Raw genomic sequence first — 15,611 nt, 5'->3', positions numbered from 1 at the left:
AGAACGACAGAGAGGGGCAGCAGGGCTACTACGAAACTCTAAACTCGAAGCTCGTGTCGTGCGGTCCCTCTGACACTCATTCATACTGTTTAATACGAGGGCGAGAGGGACGGTACGATACGAACTTCGAGTTTCGAGTTTCGTAGTAGCCCTGCGGCAGCTCAATCAACCAATCAACCGCTCAAGCAACGTAACATTTCATGCCACAAATAGTCACAACCACAAATACTGCACAGATAGGATAGAAGCAAAAAGGGCTCTCCTGTCCCGTAAAATTCCACTTGGCTTAAACTTGGCCAACTACTTTGACTGATTTCACTGATTTTGGTAGAAATTGAAATAGTGTTATTTGTTTGAAATATTATACATTATGGAATGTTGACTATTTACTCAATAGTTCATAATTATTGTAAAATTAGTTTAAGCTGATGGCCGTGTTGCCAATGCTTCAATAAATCCAAATAAAAAAGTTATTCCACTGTCACTGTTAAGTCAATCAGCTGATTGTAGGCTTTTGTAAATAAACTTATTAAAATTTATTTTAACTAAGTTAGGTTGAATAATAATATCAAATACAGATTTTCGAAAATGATTTTATAATTAAAACTGCAAATATGCCTCGCAAGCCGTTAAAGATATTACTTCCAATATTGCCAAAAAACCTAAAAGACTATATTTATCTGAAAGGTTTCTTGAGTATTTCCGAACTTGAAATTGTAGTTTATTTCGTTAAATATTCGATTGATAAGGATCTGGTATGGAAAGGGAACAGAGAAGACCGAAATGTTATATATGGTTTATATAATGGCACTCTCACCAAGTTGGAGAAAAATACAAATAATTTCCCAAACTTTGTTGTTTTCAAGCACCACTCGGCACCTCAAATTAAGAAAATATTTCTTAATAACACTAAGATTAATTTCACTGAGAACTGTATTGTGATGCTGTATGAATATGAAAAAATCAAGAATACAGGAATTCTATGTGAATCTAGTGAATATATCAGAGAATTACAAATGTTGATACAAAAGCATTCCACTTGTACAGGTAGCAACCAAAGGTCGTTTCGACCAGTTATTAAAAATCCATTTTGGTTGTCTTATACTATGTTTGGCCAGCACATTGTCAACTGTATTAATTTAGCCTACTGGCTTTTTATATCACTCAAAAAAGACAAAAAAGTAAGTACTTCGCCATGTCTTTTACCTAATAACATTTTGCCTGAATTCTTCTTATGTATAAAGGTTGCCTGGAAGAGATCGCTCTTAAGCAATAAGGCCGCCTATTGCTCACCTTGTAATTTTATTTTTTCTCTTTGTATCTGTTTTCTGTATCGCTTACTATGTCTGGTGTACAATAAAGAGTCTTTGTATTGTATTGTATATTGCTATTTCAGGTATCAATAAAGCAAGGCAATCTAATTATAGCAGTTATAATGGACATCATGCTTGGGTATTTTATATTACAACTTGTAACACTAAACGAGAAAGAACTTAGTGAAGCTCTGATGGGAGTTCTTGAGGTATAATGATTATGGCTAAGTAAATAATATTCATATTCATTTATTTTCATATTCTCATGAAGCCACAGTCTAAAACTGTTTATAACATAATTTTTAACAACATATTGTATGTAACAACAAAGAAAGAAGTCTCAACACTATCTTATAGACCAAAACAACACTGGTTATAATGACCAACTATCTTTAAACACCAAATATCGCTGTCTCTTTGATGTTGTTATGGACAGTTTTGACTGTAATAAATATACACTTAATAAGTTTTTATTGATTCATATTTACACTAGATATATTTAGACTGTGATTACCTTTATTGCAGTGGCATATAGCTTAGTGGGTGCGGGGGAGCGGCCCTCACGGGGCGGCAAAATTCCATAATAAATAATACTAAATAATATCTAGATAATACGAGTAATATAATTCACAATTTTTTCGCACCTACAATTCGGACTGTTTAGATGAGCACGAATTTTTCCGTTATTTATACTGTGGAATCAGGGGATCCCCTTTCTATAATTAAATGGTACAGTCAACATCATAAATAAGTGATCATTTCTGTACCTTGTCACTTTCAGTTGTTACACAATTTTGTGTGGCTCGACTGGTGGCACTACCTATAACTACAATCTACATTCTATCACAAATACAGCTGGTACAGTCAAATGCAAAAATATATGTACAGCCATAGCGTCATAATATGTATACCTTATGTTTAGTTATGATTGTTTGTTTGGAGTCTTTTGTATTTTTTATTTCAACTCCAAATTTGTTACTTTTACGGGTATCCCGTGAAACCATATAGAAAATACAAACTGAGACATGGATGCACAGAAAAACCAGAAAAAGACACCAGCACTGGGAATCGCTGCTGGACCAGCAGTGGTGTAGAGGTTATAGCACGCAGCACGGATTGCTGAGGACCTGGGTTTGATTCCCAGTGCTGGTCTCTTTTTCTGGTTTTTCTGTGCATCCATGTCTCAATTTGTATTTTCTTATGTTTAGTGACATAAAGGAGTATAGATATTTTTGACGTCTTTGTAACGTATATATATTTATGACGCTGACCATACCTATTATCTTTTTGTTATTCCAGAAACTAGTCAACTATTTATATACTTTGCTAAAATGGCTGATGGGCGCTCCGGCTGGTCTAAAGCTGAACAATGCATTCAATAAAATGCTTGGAAAATACTTCTCCTACCATACACAGCTTTGGTGGCTATTCTTGGGTAATTATTACCATACACCTCTAAAACTTCAGGAGGTACAGTTGAGGAAACTGAATCATGTACCAGGGTGGAACTTTTCATAGACAATTTCGCTATGATTTCTTCGGCAAATGTATGGGATGTCAACGTGACATTAGTAACACGAAAGTTCCACCCTGATTAGTGATTCACTTTCCTCAACTGTACCATTGTGATGTCACCTAGTGTTGCTAAACTTTTTTATTGACTGTTGGGCTGTTGATTTAAAATTATTACTAGATTATGCCAGTTGTGCCTGGTGTCTCAACAATTTAACCCTTTTCCAGGCCCCGCGATTTTAGATGTGCTACCACTAAATAAATCATAGTTTTACTTATGTTGTTTACCTGATCCAATATCTGACACAACAAGCATGCATAAATATCTGATACGACTCTATTTCTAGGGCTGGAAGGATGTGTCAGATATTTTTGCATGCTCTGCTATGGCAGATATTAATGCTGGTGACTATACCATATTGTACATTTAGGGGCTGTTTCACCATCCATTGATTAGTGTTAACTGACGGTTAAATGTGATGCCGTGAACAAAACAAATAGAGACGGCATCACACCTAACCGCCAGTTAACACTAATCAATGGATGGTGAAACAGCCCTTTAGTAAGGTCGAATATTTGTGTACATTTATGTGGTTGCTATAATGCACTATGCCTGGAAAAGGGTCAAGTACCTAATTGTTATATATGCTGTGGATTTATCAAATTTCTTTACATATTCTTTGTCTTCGTCATGTCAACCATCCCTACTAATATTATAAATGCGAAAGTAACTCTGTCTGTCTGTCTGTTACGCTTTCACGTCGAAACCACTGAACCGATTTTGATGAAATTTGATATATAGGTAGTTTGAGTTTGAATTGAACCCCAAGGATCAACATAGGATACCTTTTATTCCGGTAGAGGACGCCACCGCGCGATAACCTAGATCCGCGAAGACGTACTCGCGGGCATAAGCTAGTAGAAAATAAAAATAAAACCAGACAAGTAGGTACAAGTTCAACTTGGGTGAAGAGGATATCATATTTTTGTAGATATAATATTATGAAAATTTCCAATTTCAAACTGCAGTTTTAAGTACTTACATCCATACTAATATTACAAAATGCGAGTTTGTGTGTTTGTATGTTAGTCCGTCGTTCACGTCGAAACGGAGCGACAGATCGGCGTGATTTTTGGCATGGAGATAGTTTATGGGCCAGAGAGTGACATAGACTACTTTTTATCCCACGCCGGCGAAGCAGCGGGCAAAAGCTAGCTGTTCCCTCGGGAACTGTGCGTTTTCCGGGGTAAAAAGTAGCCTATGTGACTCTCTGGCTCATAAACTATCTCTATGCCAAAAATCACGTCGATCTCCGTTTTGACGTGAAAGACAGACAAACATATAAACACACACACTTTCGCATTTATAATATTAGTATGGATAGACGAAGACAATTGAAAGATTGTATGAATTATATTTTTTTTTTCAGATGTAACTGGTGAAAAACTGGATGTGATATTACATTTGTTTCATTATATTGGGTATGCGGGTTTTTCATTTCAAGCTGCAATAGTTTCTGACATGATATGTATAGCAACATTTCATTCATACTGTATCTATGTATATGCAGCAAGGTAATATCTAATTAGGCAGGTTATTTTTTTTATTTGCTTAATATTTTATAATTATATTTGTATAAAATCACTGCAGGTTATTCAACATTCAAGTGTCTGGGCTGATTGCATTGTTAAGATTATTCGTTGGACGCAAATATAATCCACTTCGGGGTGGCATAGATTCCTGTGAATATACTAATCAAGAGCTTTTCGTTGGCACTGTTGCATTTACTATACTGCTGCTGCTTATGCCAACTACAGCCATGTATTATGCAGTATTTACACTGGTTTGTATACATCTTAACATTTTAAGCAGCATTATTAGAAACGAGCTGTTGCTGTACCAGCAGGGCTACTACGAAACCCGAAACTCGAAGTTCGTGTCGTGCGGTCCCTCTGACACTTACACTATTTAATACGAGAGCGAGAGGGACGGTACGCTACGAACTTCGAGTTTCGGAGTAGGCCTTCTGTTATAGTTACTACTATTTTACTGTGTTGTATTATGTATTACACATTGCATAGAGTTGCATAGGTATGTGTACGTGTACATACCTTTAAACACAGAATTTTATTGCAATAAATAAATACTGAATACAGTCATACACTACGGCCCACCAAGGTAGAGCGAGATTGTCTACACTGCTTCTTCCGCGCATCTCAAAAGGCACCATCATTTTATTTTGCACTGGTAACTGGCACCCCTTGCCATTTGGTGCCTAGAACGACCGCTCCCTCGCCGCTCGCCTCTTGGTCTACCCAAGGGCCGGCGCTGCTGCGGCCTATCGACCGTTACAGTTACATCTCTAGTGAAACTTGACTTTATAATGTCGTATCTGTTTTCAGTTTCGGCTACTGTCGTTGGTGGTGCAGCACATACTTACTAAATTAATATACCTAATGCATACTCAGCCAACATATGTAATTGCTTTATGGCTAACGAAATCAAATAAAGTAGCAGGCAAGTAACATTATTTGGATTCATAAGTATATAGATGAAGAACATTTTTTTAAATACTTTTTTACTAAGACTACTATATAGGTACTCGAAATAACTAGTTTGTTTTGCAGGGAACATTCTGATGGAGGTAGTCAGCAGTGAAGACGCTTCGCCTGTAATTCTTAAATTGAATTTATTAACTAAGCCTGTACAAGATTTAATTCAAAACTTTAAGCCTCCAGTTGAAGTGCCAAAGCATATGGAATGGACTAATTTACTGTCTAATGTACTGACGGGAAAACAAATAATATGACGTAATAGTTTACTAAAGGGCAAGGAAACTAATGAAACAATATGTTAGTTTGACTTATTTTTAATATTGTTCAATATTAAATTGCGCACAAAATTAAAATTATTTCACCTTCAAAAACATGGAATAAATGCTTGACAAAAAGTTTGTAACTGAATTCTGTATATTAGTTATCTATCTCTTAGACACTGTCCAGACGGAGCGTTTTGCGCGCGAGGGGAGTCGCGCGTTCCTGAGGTACTAGAACTACATACATCCCGTCCAGCAGGGCTACTACGAAACTCGAAGTTCGTGTCGTGCGGTCCCTCTGACACTTATACTATTTAATACGAGAGCGAGAGGGACGGTACGATACGAACTTCGAGTTTCGTAGTAGCCCTGCAGATGCTCGTACGGGATGTATGTAGCTCTAGTACCTCCGGAACGCGCGAGTACTCGCGCGCAAAACGCTCCGTCTGGACCGGGTCTTAACCAAAAGGAGGACTTTAAGAATGAACAGTAGTAAAATGAATCTTGATATTAAGTAGACAAAATTATGATTTCTTTATAACAAGTAGCAGGTAAGTTTTTGGTTAAGAGTAAAAATTAAAAAATTGATTTTGTCGCAAAATAAGCGCCTTATAGCTGCAATGTTCTAAAAAATTGCAACTTAATTGTCAATATCAGACCTAAACACTTGTGACAAGTAGGCGTGACAGCAAGGCAGCTTGAAAACTACATTTATATATTATTATTTTACTTATACCCTTAGGTATAACTCCACACGCGATTATGAAACTTACAAATTTACAAACTAAACACTGAGAGGCTAAAGCTTACCGCACATGTAACGCTTAAGCACCGTCACATCTCGACTTAAATCTGTGTAATCTAATGTAGACTGTACTTGGATGCTTAATAGAACCAAAGTGGTATAAACTATCTTGTATAAATAATCACTTATAATGAGAAAACCGAAGAATGCATTGGCAAGTTTCCAGTCTGATAATGATTCCAAAAAATGACTACATGTCGTTGCTGTACTCTAAGGCGAGACAAGGCGATGCTGATACGTTAGGTAGGCGATAGCATAAATCTCCGGTCATATAAATGAAATATCTGTACTGACATTAAGTAGAATAAGGCAAGACTATGTAACAAGAGTATACCTATTATGATAATTAATTTCATTCGTACAAACTTGACCATTAATTACTTTTATGTAAATATTGTGAGCACATATTACACCATTATAGTAATAATCCCTATTACACATACATATATTTATTGCTAAACGTGGAAACTAAAAACATTACATTTCATGTTAGTAAGGCTAAGACAAGAGGACATTAAAAACGAGAATACATGCCATGCCCACAAAACAGAATAAATATGGAATTTCACAATGACGGTGAACGACAATTATAAAATTTATATGTATATATATAACAATATTATAGTTATTTTTATATGATGGCGATGATCGTTTAATTTGTTTTAACGAATAAAGGTAAGAATTACTTATTAGTCATTCAATAGAAGATTTAGTGCTCAAAAGTGATGTACTGGACCCAGATAGCATAGAATTGGGGATGGAATACTGTTCTGCAAACATGCCTCAGATAGACCTTTTGTGTAAAAATGAAAGCGGGGTGGGCGTGTGTAGCCTCAAAAGAGCTTTAGATGGCACCCATTTCATACTCCAACTTTGAGGGCCGAACTAACAGAAGCTTCAATGCCTGACCTTTATTTATGCTGGCTGCATCCAATTCTTTACTACCAGAGTAAAGCAGATTAATTTGTTTTTCAATCGCATATCAGTTGTCAGGAGACTATTTAAGTTTCCCTAGAAATAGAAACGAGCGCAGATTATTTTATTAACGAGTCTGCTACTAAATACTACTGTTGATTAACTGATGAAAATAACCTAAGTATAAATTCAAAATCAGTCCAGTAACTGTTCAATAGATTCGTGTATATTCAAGAAATTAATTTGTTACTTATAAAACTTTCTAATTTTAACAATTTCATATGACCTCTAATTATTTACATAAAAATATCACTCCAAAATATTTTTTGTCCACCATGTTAACCTACAGATAACTATTATTTATTTATTTATTAGACATGTTACATGTTTGCTGATTTGAAGTGATAATTCAAAGCGAAAACTAACTTATTAGGGTTTTTAATAGGATTTTGAAATTAGTTCATGGGTAAGTATATTAGGGGTATTAATTACAGATACCAAGACTTGCTACAATTGATTAAAGTACCGAAGCGTAAACTGTAAAGTTTAAATGAAAGTATGCTTATATTCTGTTCAGATCTCACGGACGGACAATACACTTTGGCAGGTCTCTATGATACCCACTTTTTGTTACTAAACGGATGTTATGTTACGTCTAAACTTTTTAACATACAAATTCTATATAACTCCTACAAGCTTCTATGTGTGTGTGCCGCAGTAATTAACGTGGTTTTTCGCCGGTGGGTAGGCCAAAACTATATTATTATTATTACAGTTAAATACCAATCCTAACAATATTTTTATCATCACAGTTTTTAGCAAATTATAAAGGAAATGTGATGTATCGTAGTACACAAGTTCATTGTTACATCAGCAAGAATATAAAATATGAAGCAGTTTTAAAGCTTCTTTGATATCATATATCTTTTCCTAAACACGTTTATATCTCACATAACGTTAAATAAAAAGTTTTAGTTGGAATTTTTCTACTTGTGTACTGATAGTATCACGCTATGTGCTAACGCTGCAATAAGATTTGCAGTGCAGAGGCGACGGTGTGCCGATGTTTGTCAGCTTAGTTCTTGAGTACACACCTGTAGTCCTTATTCACATCTGAGCTTGAATTTGGTGAGTGCTCTTTAGGTCTAACAGTACCACGACACGACGCTAACTTTGATTCCAAAGCCTACAATGAAGAAAAGTACAAAACATGAATGATACTAATATTAGTAGGTGATGGGAAATAATGTGCGGTTAAAACCTCCACCAACTCCACCATTCAAATATGTCTACACACAACATTTATAATATATAAAATGAAATATACAAAATTATATATACCAACATAAACCAAGCAATCTGCTAATGTTCAACATAATTTATCGTATTTGTACTAGTCAGTAAGATTATGGTCAGCATGGGTAGTGCCTCAAAATTAATTTATACCTACAAATTACAAGAACTAGGTACAATTTTCTACAATCTTGAATCTCTGAAAAATTAAAGCTCCTAAAAATCAAACATCAAATCACGTAAGTTCACAAATGTATAAAAACGCATAGAATATCAATCAAAAGCCACTAGAGACAGTTTTGTTATCGTGCTATAGTTTGCTTTGCTTTCCCACGAGATTGTCCATTTCTTATGGAAGCAAAACTTAAGAGATTTTCAAGTCCTTCCCTAGATCTTACTGCAAAAGATCTTCTCAGTTTTCCATTTTCTCCATGGGCAGACCTTACAAATGGTTCTTCAGAAGATCTCTTATTTAATGAATGACTTTTTGGTGTTATCAAGTCAGGCCCAGAACTCTGTCGTATTAATAATTTAGGATTTCTATATTCTATTGTATTGTCTATGACACTGTCGTTATCATGGGCACTAGAATTGTTCTCTCCTGTTTTGCTAACTGATTCACTCTGCGAGACTGTAGGTTGTATGTCACACGAGCATTTGATCTTACCACAATCACGGCAAAGAAACCTTTCAAGCTGTAAGCAATAAACATCATGCAAACTACATAGGTACATTTTAAGCACAACAAATTCATCATGCAAGTGCAAATCTTTTTTAATGGCTAAGTGCAAATTTTTAATAATCTACATCTACATCTGTATTTGAATATATTTTCTGGAAAAAGTTGTGTTTAAATAAACAATGTGATTTAGCAAATAAAGAATATGTATTTATTGTCATTTCATTACTTTCAAAAACGCTTCTTTATCAAAATCTATTATAATATACTGAGCGGCAAAAAATCTGGCCTTCAAAAGTATGCAGTAAAAGGTAATTTTGTATATAGAGTGGGCCAAATTTTGTGCCGCTGAGTATATTACTAAATTAACTTAACCAAGTATACTTTGACGTATAGTTGAAATGTTGATTTGAGATACGAGCTTTTTTCAAAGTAATGCCGATACGCCAGAAAGAGTGCAACTACTTTGGTAAAATTATAAAATACAAATATTGAATAAAACAAAAGAGTTTATTTTAATACATAAGTACTTAGAAGATAATAACAAAGCAGTAAATTATATTATTACATATATAAGAGCAAAAAACAAATAGCTATTAGATACATAAAAAAAGATAAAAATATAAATAATCAGTATAAATATTAAATAACATACATATTTAGAAAATACTTGTGACTAAGCAGAAAACTCGTATCATAACTCTCCTCCACTGATTTGAGTGTTTTAACAAACTTGTTTGTAACAGGAAAAACCTTGATTGTTTCTGTGTGTTATAACAAAAAAAAACCTTTTAAAGCAACACAATGACATGTCACATTTATAACCAAAGCACAAAGTTTTCCTAAGTAACATATTCAAAAGTGATTATTGCAACAACAAGAACAATCATGGCTTTAATTAAAGTCCTTATTACTTGGATTTCACTTACCCCAACTTTACGAAGCAGATCACCAACAATATTGATGGCCGATACCCTTGCTGATGGTGTCATTGCATTACCATTAATTTCTCCTATTTGGAAATACGTTTTTGTTAAAAATGCATTTCAACAACAAATTTTTTATTAATGACTCAAGGGCCTCGAGAGCCAGACCTTTGTTGTATAACGAATTTGAGGTATTTTAAAATCTTTACTACCTGTTTACTGCCAAAGCAACCACTGCCCAAATGTCAAAGACGAGGATTGTGTGTTGAGGCTTAAGGTTATACATTAAAAAACTTAGTCTTTATAAAATAACTTAAGATCTGGCTCTCGCGGGCTCTGACTCTATAACAAATTTGACAATACATTTTGTTGATATTTTGAACATTTGTCATCTAACCTAATATATAAAATTTCAAGTCAATCTAAGCACTGGAAGTGTGTAAAATTTGACTTGCAAGATTGGTTCCATACATGACAAAAATACTTTAAATTATTGTTTTCGCGGTAAAATGATAAACATGTCCTAGGTTCATCGTGTGTAACGTTCGTTTCTGCCGCACGCAGACATGCATTAGTGTGTCAATTGGCATCTATGACTGAGTGTGCATTAATTCTTAACATTACTACTACGAATTCTGTGCTGACAAAGTCCCAGACAAAATAGTTGAATTATAAAGCAATAATTCTCTGTCTGTCTGTCTGTCCGTCCGCGGCTTTGCTCAGAGACTATCAATGATAGAAAGCTGTAATTTTGCACGGATATATACGTAAAGTATGCCGACAAAACGGTACAAAAATATGGTAAAAATGAATGAATTTTTTAGGGTAGGTAAAAATGGTTAAAATCGAGCGTCCCCAAAGGTCAAAAGGTCCGCGCCCCTATAAAATCTAAACCTGTGGTTTAGATTTTGTGGTTTTTTAATTGTTTTTTTTGGTATTGAAATAAAAAATACAAAAAGATTCCAAAAAACCAATCTTAATTTGATTGCTTAATAACGATATCTCTTGTCCGGGTGAGCGGTTAGTTCCGATGGAGTGCCGAAAAGTTTCTCGATGAGGGCTAAGGCATAGATGTCGCTAGTGTCGCTGCTTAAGTGGCTAAATAAGAAACAACACAAGCTGAGATATGAGGTGCATGGGAGAAATTAGTGTCTGTATCGTTGTCCAGCGGTGGTGTAGCGGTATAGCACACGGCACGGAATGCCGAGGACCTGGGTTCGATTCCCAGCGCTGGTCTTATTTTTCTGTTTTTCTGTGCATCTATATTTCAGTTTGTATTTTCGATATAGGTTTTACGGGATGACCGTAAAAGTAACAAAAAATTTGGAATTGAAATAAAAAATACAAAAAGATTCCAAAAAACCAATCTTAATGTCATGTTTGAGTTTGCCAAGTAGTAGAAAATTATTAAAATAATTAAATTACAGCTCAAAAAATATGTCAGTTGATTGGTGCCTTTCAAATGACCAGGCCCCATTGGCTTTGTGATTGGAAATCCTAACAACAATACTAATGACAAGTAGAAAGAGATGGTGAATGCAATCACGGGCCCCAGCCAGTTAGACAGTACAGCCACTGGTCTTTGAGATTTATCCACTGAGATTTGATATGTTGTAGATTTCAAAGCCCTGAACAAAAGTCTCTAAGGGTGTAAAAATAAGAAAAAACCTGTTTCCGGGTCCCTTTCAGAATTTAGTTTAGTTTTTTAGAGACTTTGAAATCTATAACATATCAAAATCTCAGGATATTTAACTGAAACCATATTTTCCATACTTTAGGTCTGGGGTCCTTTTTATCATGGGGTCCTTACAGAACATATCAGCCCCATCCCGCAAGGATACAGCTAATGTATGTTCCGGAATGTTAGAATCTAAATTTAATAATGAATGTCTGGATAATTTGCATACTGAGTTACATTACCTATGAATAGGGATGTTGACACTACCAATCAATTTACGTACTTTTTATCAGCTGTCAAAATACAATTTTCCCATAGAGTTTGAATGGAAATAGCAACTATCATAAGTTCGTCACTTGTTTGCACACTCAATCAACTGTTTTTTGTTTTAAAGCAACAAAAAATCTAATTTTGCAGTTAATCGAAAATAAATCTAAAAAAAAATGTAAAAAATTTGAGACCAATAAAATATTTTGTATTTGTATTTGTAAATCTGATTTTTAGGGCTAAAACAAAGCGTTATTTTACTGTAGTTGTGTCTTCGAATTATTTTTTAATGGTGTCAACATCCCTATTATCAGAGTGTAGATTATATTATATAGGCAATCATTCCAGGAGAACAATTACTTTGACATAGACTAACTGCACCCACACCCACAATTCTATGGTTATAATAATAAATTGATGACCAGATGGCAAACCTGATTACGAAGCTTGAGGTCCCAGATTTGATCCCTGGCCGGGGCAGATATTTGTATGAATAATATGAATGTTTGTTCTAGGGTCTTGAATGTTTAATATTTATTTTAAGTATGTATTTATCTAGATAAGTTTGTTTATCCGTTTCCTAGTATCCATAGTACAAGCCTAGTTTGGGACCTGGTAAATTGGTGTCAAGTGTCCCATGATATTTATTTATTTATTTGTAATATTAAATTAGGATAATATGTACTATAACTTACGTTTCAGTGGTGAAGACAAGACTGTTTGGGTTTCTGTCTCAACTTGGCCTTTAGTACTGTTCGTAACATGCCCATTGACCATTGGATTCTCAATTGTACTTTCATCTTCCTTTCTGTGGACTGGGATTTTTTCCACAACTTTTAGTTCTTGCTTCAGATCTAAAACAAGACCATAAATAAGATTGATGAAGTACCAATATTCGGGAATTTGACAAAATTATGTAATTTGAAAAGAATAATAGTCATTTGAAATAACTAATTTCCAGTTATTTTACTATTGATTATACAAACTTTCTGATCATGTAATCTACAGATTGGATTAGGTGTGAATAGAATGAATTTAAATAACAATACTGTAGTTTACCATTTCTGAGAAAATTACATTATATCAAGGTAGCATAATATATTATGTCATATTAAATGATATTGTAACAGATAACTCACGTCTTAAACCGAGTTTAGCTCGACATGTTTCAGGCTATTTCATAGCCCTTCTTCTCAGGAGCACACAACTCAGCTATCATTTAATATGAGTGAGTCTCAAGGTAGTTTCATATATTATGTCAATTGATACATGTAAGTACTTCATTCTCATATATTATAAATACATACATTTTGGGCCTCATCTGCCCTTGACCTCTATCTCACCTGATGAAGGCGAGATAGGGGTCAATTTACAGGTCAGTTTTATGTAAAAAAAAATACATTTATGTATTATGTTTTTGATAAAATTATCATACCTCTAGCTTCATCCGTAGCTCTCTGTAATCTAACTTTGAGATTTTCAACCTCATCTACTTCACTTTCTAGGACTGCATTTCTTTCATAAGCTTGATTTAACAAAGATTCTATACAAGACACTGATTCTGAAATAACCCTGAAAAGACAAAAAAAAGTTACAACATATTATTGAAAATATAAAATCTTATTTTTATATTTGTATGTTTTGTTAGTATAGGTTTACAAAACATTGAACCATAGGTTTATTTACCTCTGTCCTCTTTCCAAGTCATCATTCTTTTGCTCTAATTCTCTGATATATTCAGCTTTTTTGTCCTGTTCTATTTTCAGTGCTTGAAGTTCATTTTCTAAGGCATTTGTCTCATGCTGACTTCTGTCTAATTTGGTCTGAAATATCCAAGAATAATGACCATGACAATATAATGAATGACTAATCAGTCAGTCAGATGACACAAAAATAACATTCACTTTTCGGCCTTAACCCCAGCAGGTTTTAGGCAATTATTTTTCACTATACATTGATATTCACAGTATGCACATTTTTTCTAATTTTGTTTAAGCTTTGAACACTCCAGGCAATAATTTCAGTCATATGGGTGATTAATTTCCTACTGAAGGGACAAATCAGTAAAATGGTACCTATATGCTATTGCTTTATCTGATGACAGTTCTGTAATGTTAGCCAATAATTAACCTGACCATTATGCTCAGATCTCAAAATCTCATTATATTAGATTCCTTTACTAATATTAAAAATGCAAAAATAGCTCCATATGTTACCTCTCTCTACCACTTAACCAATTCAGATGAAATTTGGTACAGAGATAGTTTGGGGTCCAGGGAAGGACATAAGGAATATTATATAGTTCCTGGGGGTTTGCAATGAACAAATTCTTCACAGACAGAGTTGCAGGCAGGTAGTCTAAAATAAATACAAAAAAGTGTAATTTTTATTCCCTTAGATTAATGTTTGTTTAGCAATGGTTTTAACAAAAAAATACAATACAGATTGATGTCATAACACCTGTGTCCTTTAAGTCTACAATAATGAGTCATCTCATCATAATACATGTTTGTACACATTGTCAGACAGTTCTATTCTTCCACATCTGTATCAAAAACTACATACCTTTAGTGATTCTATTTCATTTTTTAACCTCTGATTCTGATGTTCCAGGTCTCTGTTCTGTTTTTCAACTTGTATTAGTGAAGCTTCAAGTTCTTTTTCCAGTTGTGCTGAATTTTCTGTGTACTCATCCAATTCTTGTTGCATATCATTTGCCCTGGCAGGTGGTAAAATTAGCTTGTATAAAAAGACAATTCGAAAGACAAAGTAAAACTAGGTGGCCAAAATCCTTATCTAGAATTTCAAAACAATAAAATTACATGCATTTAGCCTAGCGAGATATTTGTATTATATTAAGATTCTACAGTTAGATTAAAATGGTTATAAAAGATAAAATAATACACACTTCAAAATAGAATGTAAAATACAACGCAATCCGTATCAATATAGGTTTTGTTTATGTATGGAAATGGTCCCATACTAAATCTGCAGAAACTTACTTTTGCTCATAGTGCTTTGCCTGTTTTTTCCAATATTCCACAGTATCATATTCTGATTGTCTTGGAGATTCCATGTTTTTTACGATTTGTTGAAGAATTATTCAAGGATAGACCTTTTAATCATAACAAAAGTATGCTAACGAATTAACACGACGCACACACTGGATAACTATTGTTATCGTCAATACTTTTCAGCCGGATTCTAGACTTATTCAATCGTTTCTATACGATTATAATCGAAGCCGTAAGCCGTTAAAACGCAAAATGTGACACAATTTTTGCTCATCAAAAAACAAGTAAAAAATGCCAATTGCAACAAGATGGCGCTGGACTCAGTGTTGCCAAACCTGGAAATTTTAAGTGCGTTCATAAATAAATAAACTGAGTGCTAATGCAACGCACGTA

General features: G+C 34.3%; 2 protein-coding genes across 4 annotated transcripts; one reads left to right on the top strand and one right to left on the bottom strand.

The window, feature by feature from the left end:
- The first annotated feature begins 471 nt into the window (after positions 1–471).
- Positions 472–5,789, top strand: PIG-Q (phosphatidylinositol glycan anchor biosynthesis class Q). Of its 2 annotated transcripts, none has more exons than XM_074089244.1 (7): positions 472–1,181; positions 1,397–1,522; positions 2,613–2,748; positions 4,256–4,307; positions 4,477–4,669; positions 5,229–5,343; positions 5,454–5,789. In XM_074089244.1, exons 1-7 carry the CDS (start codon positions 615–617, stop codon positions 5,633–5,635), a joined length of 1,371 nt encoding a protein of 456 aa, XP_073945345.1. In that variant the 5' UTR covers positions 472–614; the 3' UTR covers positions 5,636–5,789. The 2 variants fall into 2 exon arrangements, with proteins under 2 accessions (XP_073945345.1, XP_073945344.1); XM_074089243.1 differs by having other exon boundaries at positions 4,256–4,400.
- On the bottom strand, positions 5,680–15,546 carry LOC141429071 (nuclear distribution protein nudE-like 1). 2 transcript variants are annotated; one of them, XM_074089246.1, is made up of 7 exons: positions 15,207–15,542; positions 14,770–14,923; positions 13,891–14,027; positions 13,640–13,776; positions 12,900–13,058; positions 10,263–10,345; positions 5,680–8,547 (listed from the first exon to the last, which is right to left on the bottom strand). In XM_074089246.1, the coding sequence occupies exons 1-7, from the start codon at positions 15,278–15,280 to the stop codon at positions 8,437–8,439; spliced, it is 855 nt and encodes a 284-aa protein (XP_073945347.1). In that variant the 5' UTR covers positions 15,281–15,542; the 3' UTR covers positions 5,680–8,436. The 2 variants fall into 2 exon arrangements, with proteins under 2 accessions (XP_073945347.1, XP_073945346.1); XM_074089245.1 differs by having other exon boundaries at positions 8,455–9,349; positions 15,207–15,546.
- Between the last annotated feature and the right edge of the window lie 65 nt (positions 15,547–15,611).

Source organism: Choristoneura fumiferana, chromosome 6, assembly GCF_025370935.1.
Source record: "Choristoneura fumiferana chromosome 6, NRCan_CFum_1, whole genome shotgun sequence".
In the NCBI taxonomy this organism is placed as follows: Eukaryota; Metazoa; Arthropoda; class Insecta; order Lepidoptera; family Tortricidae; genus Choristoneura; species Choristoneura fumiferana.
Note: the sequence above shows the minus strand (reverse complement) of the source record. Positions and strands in the feature narration are given on the sequence as shown.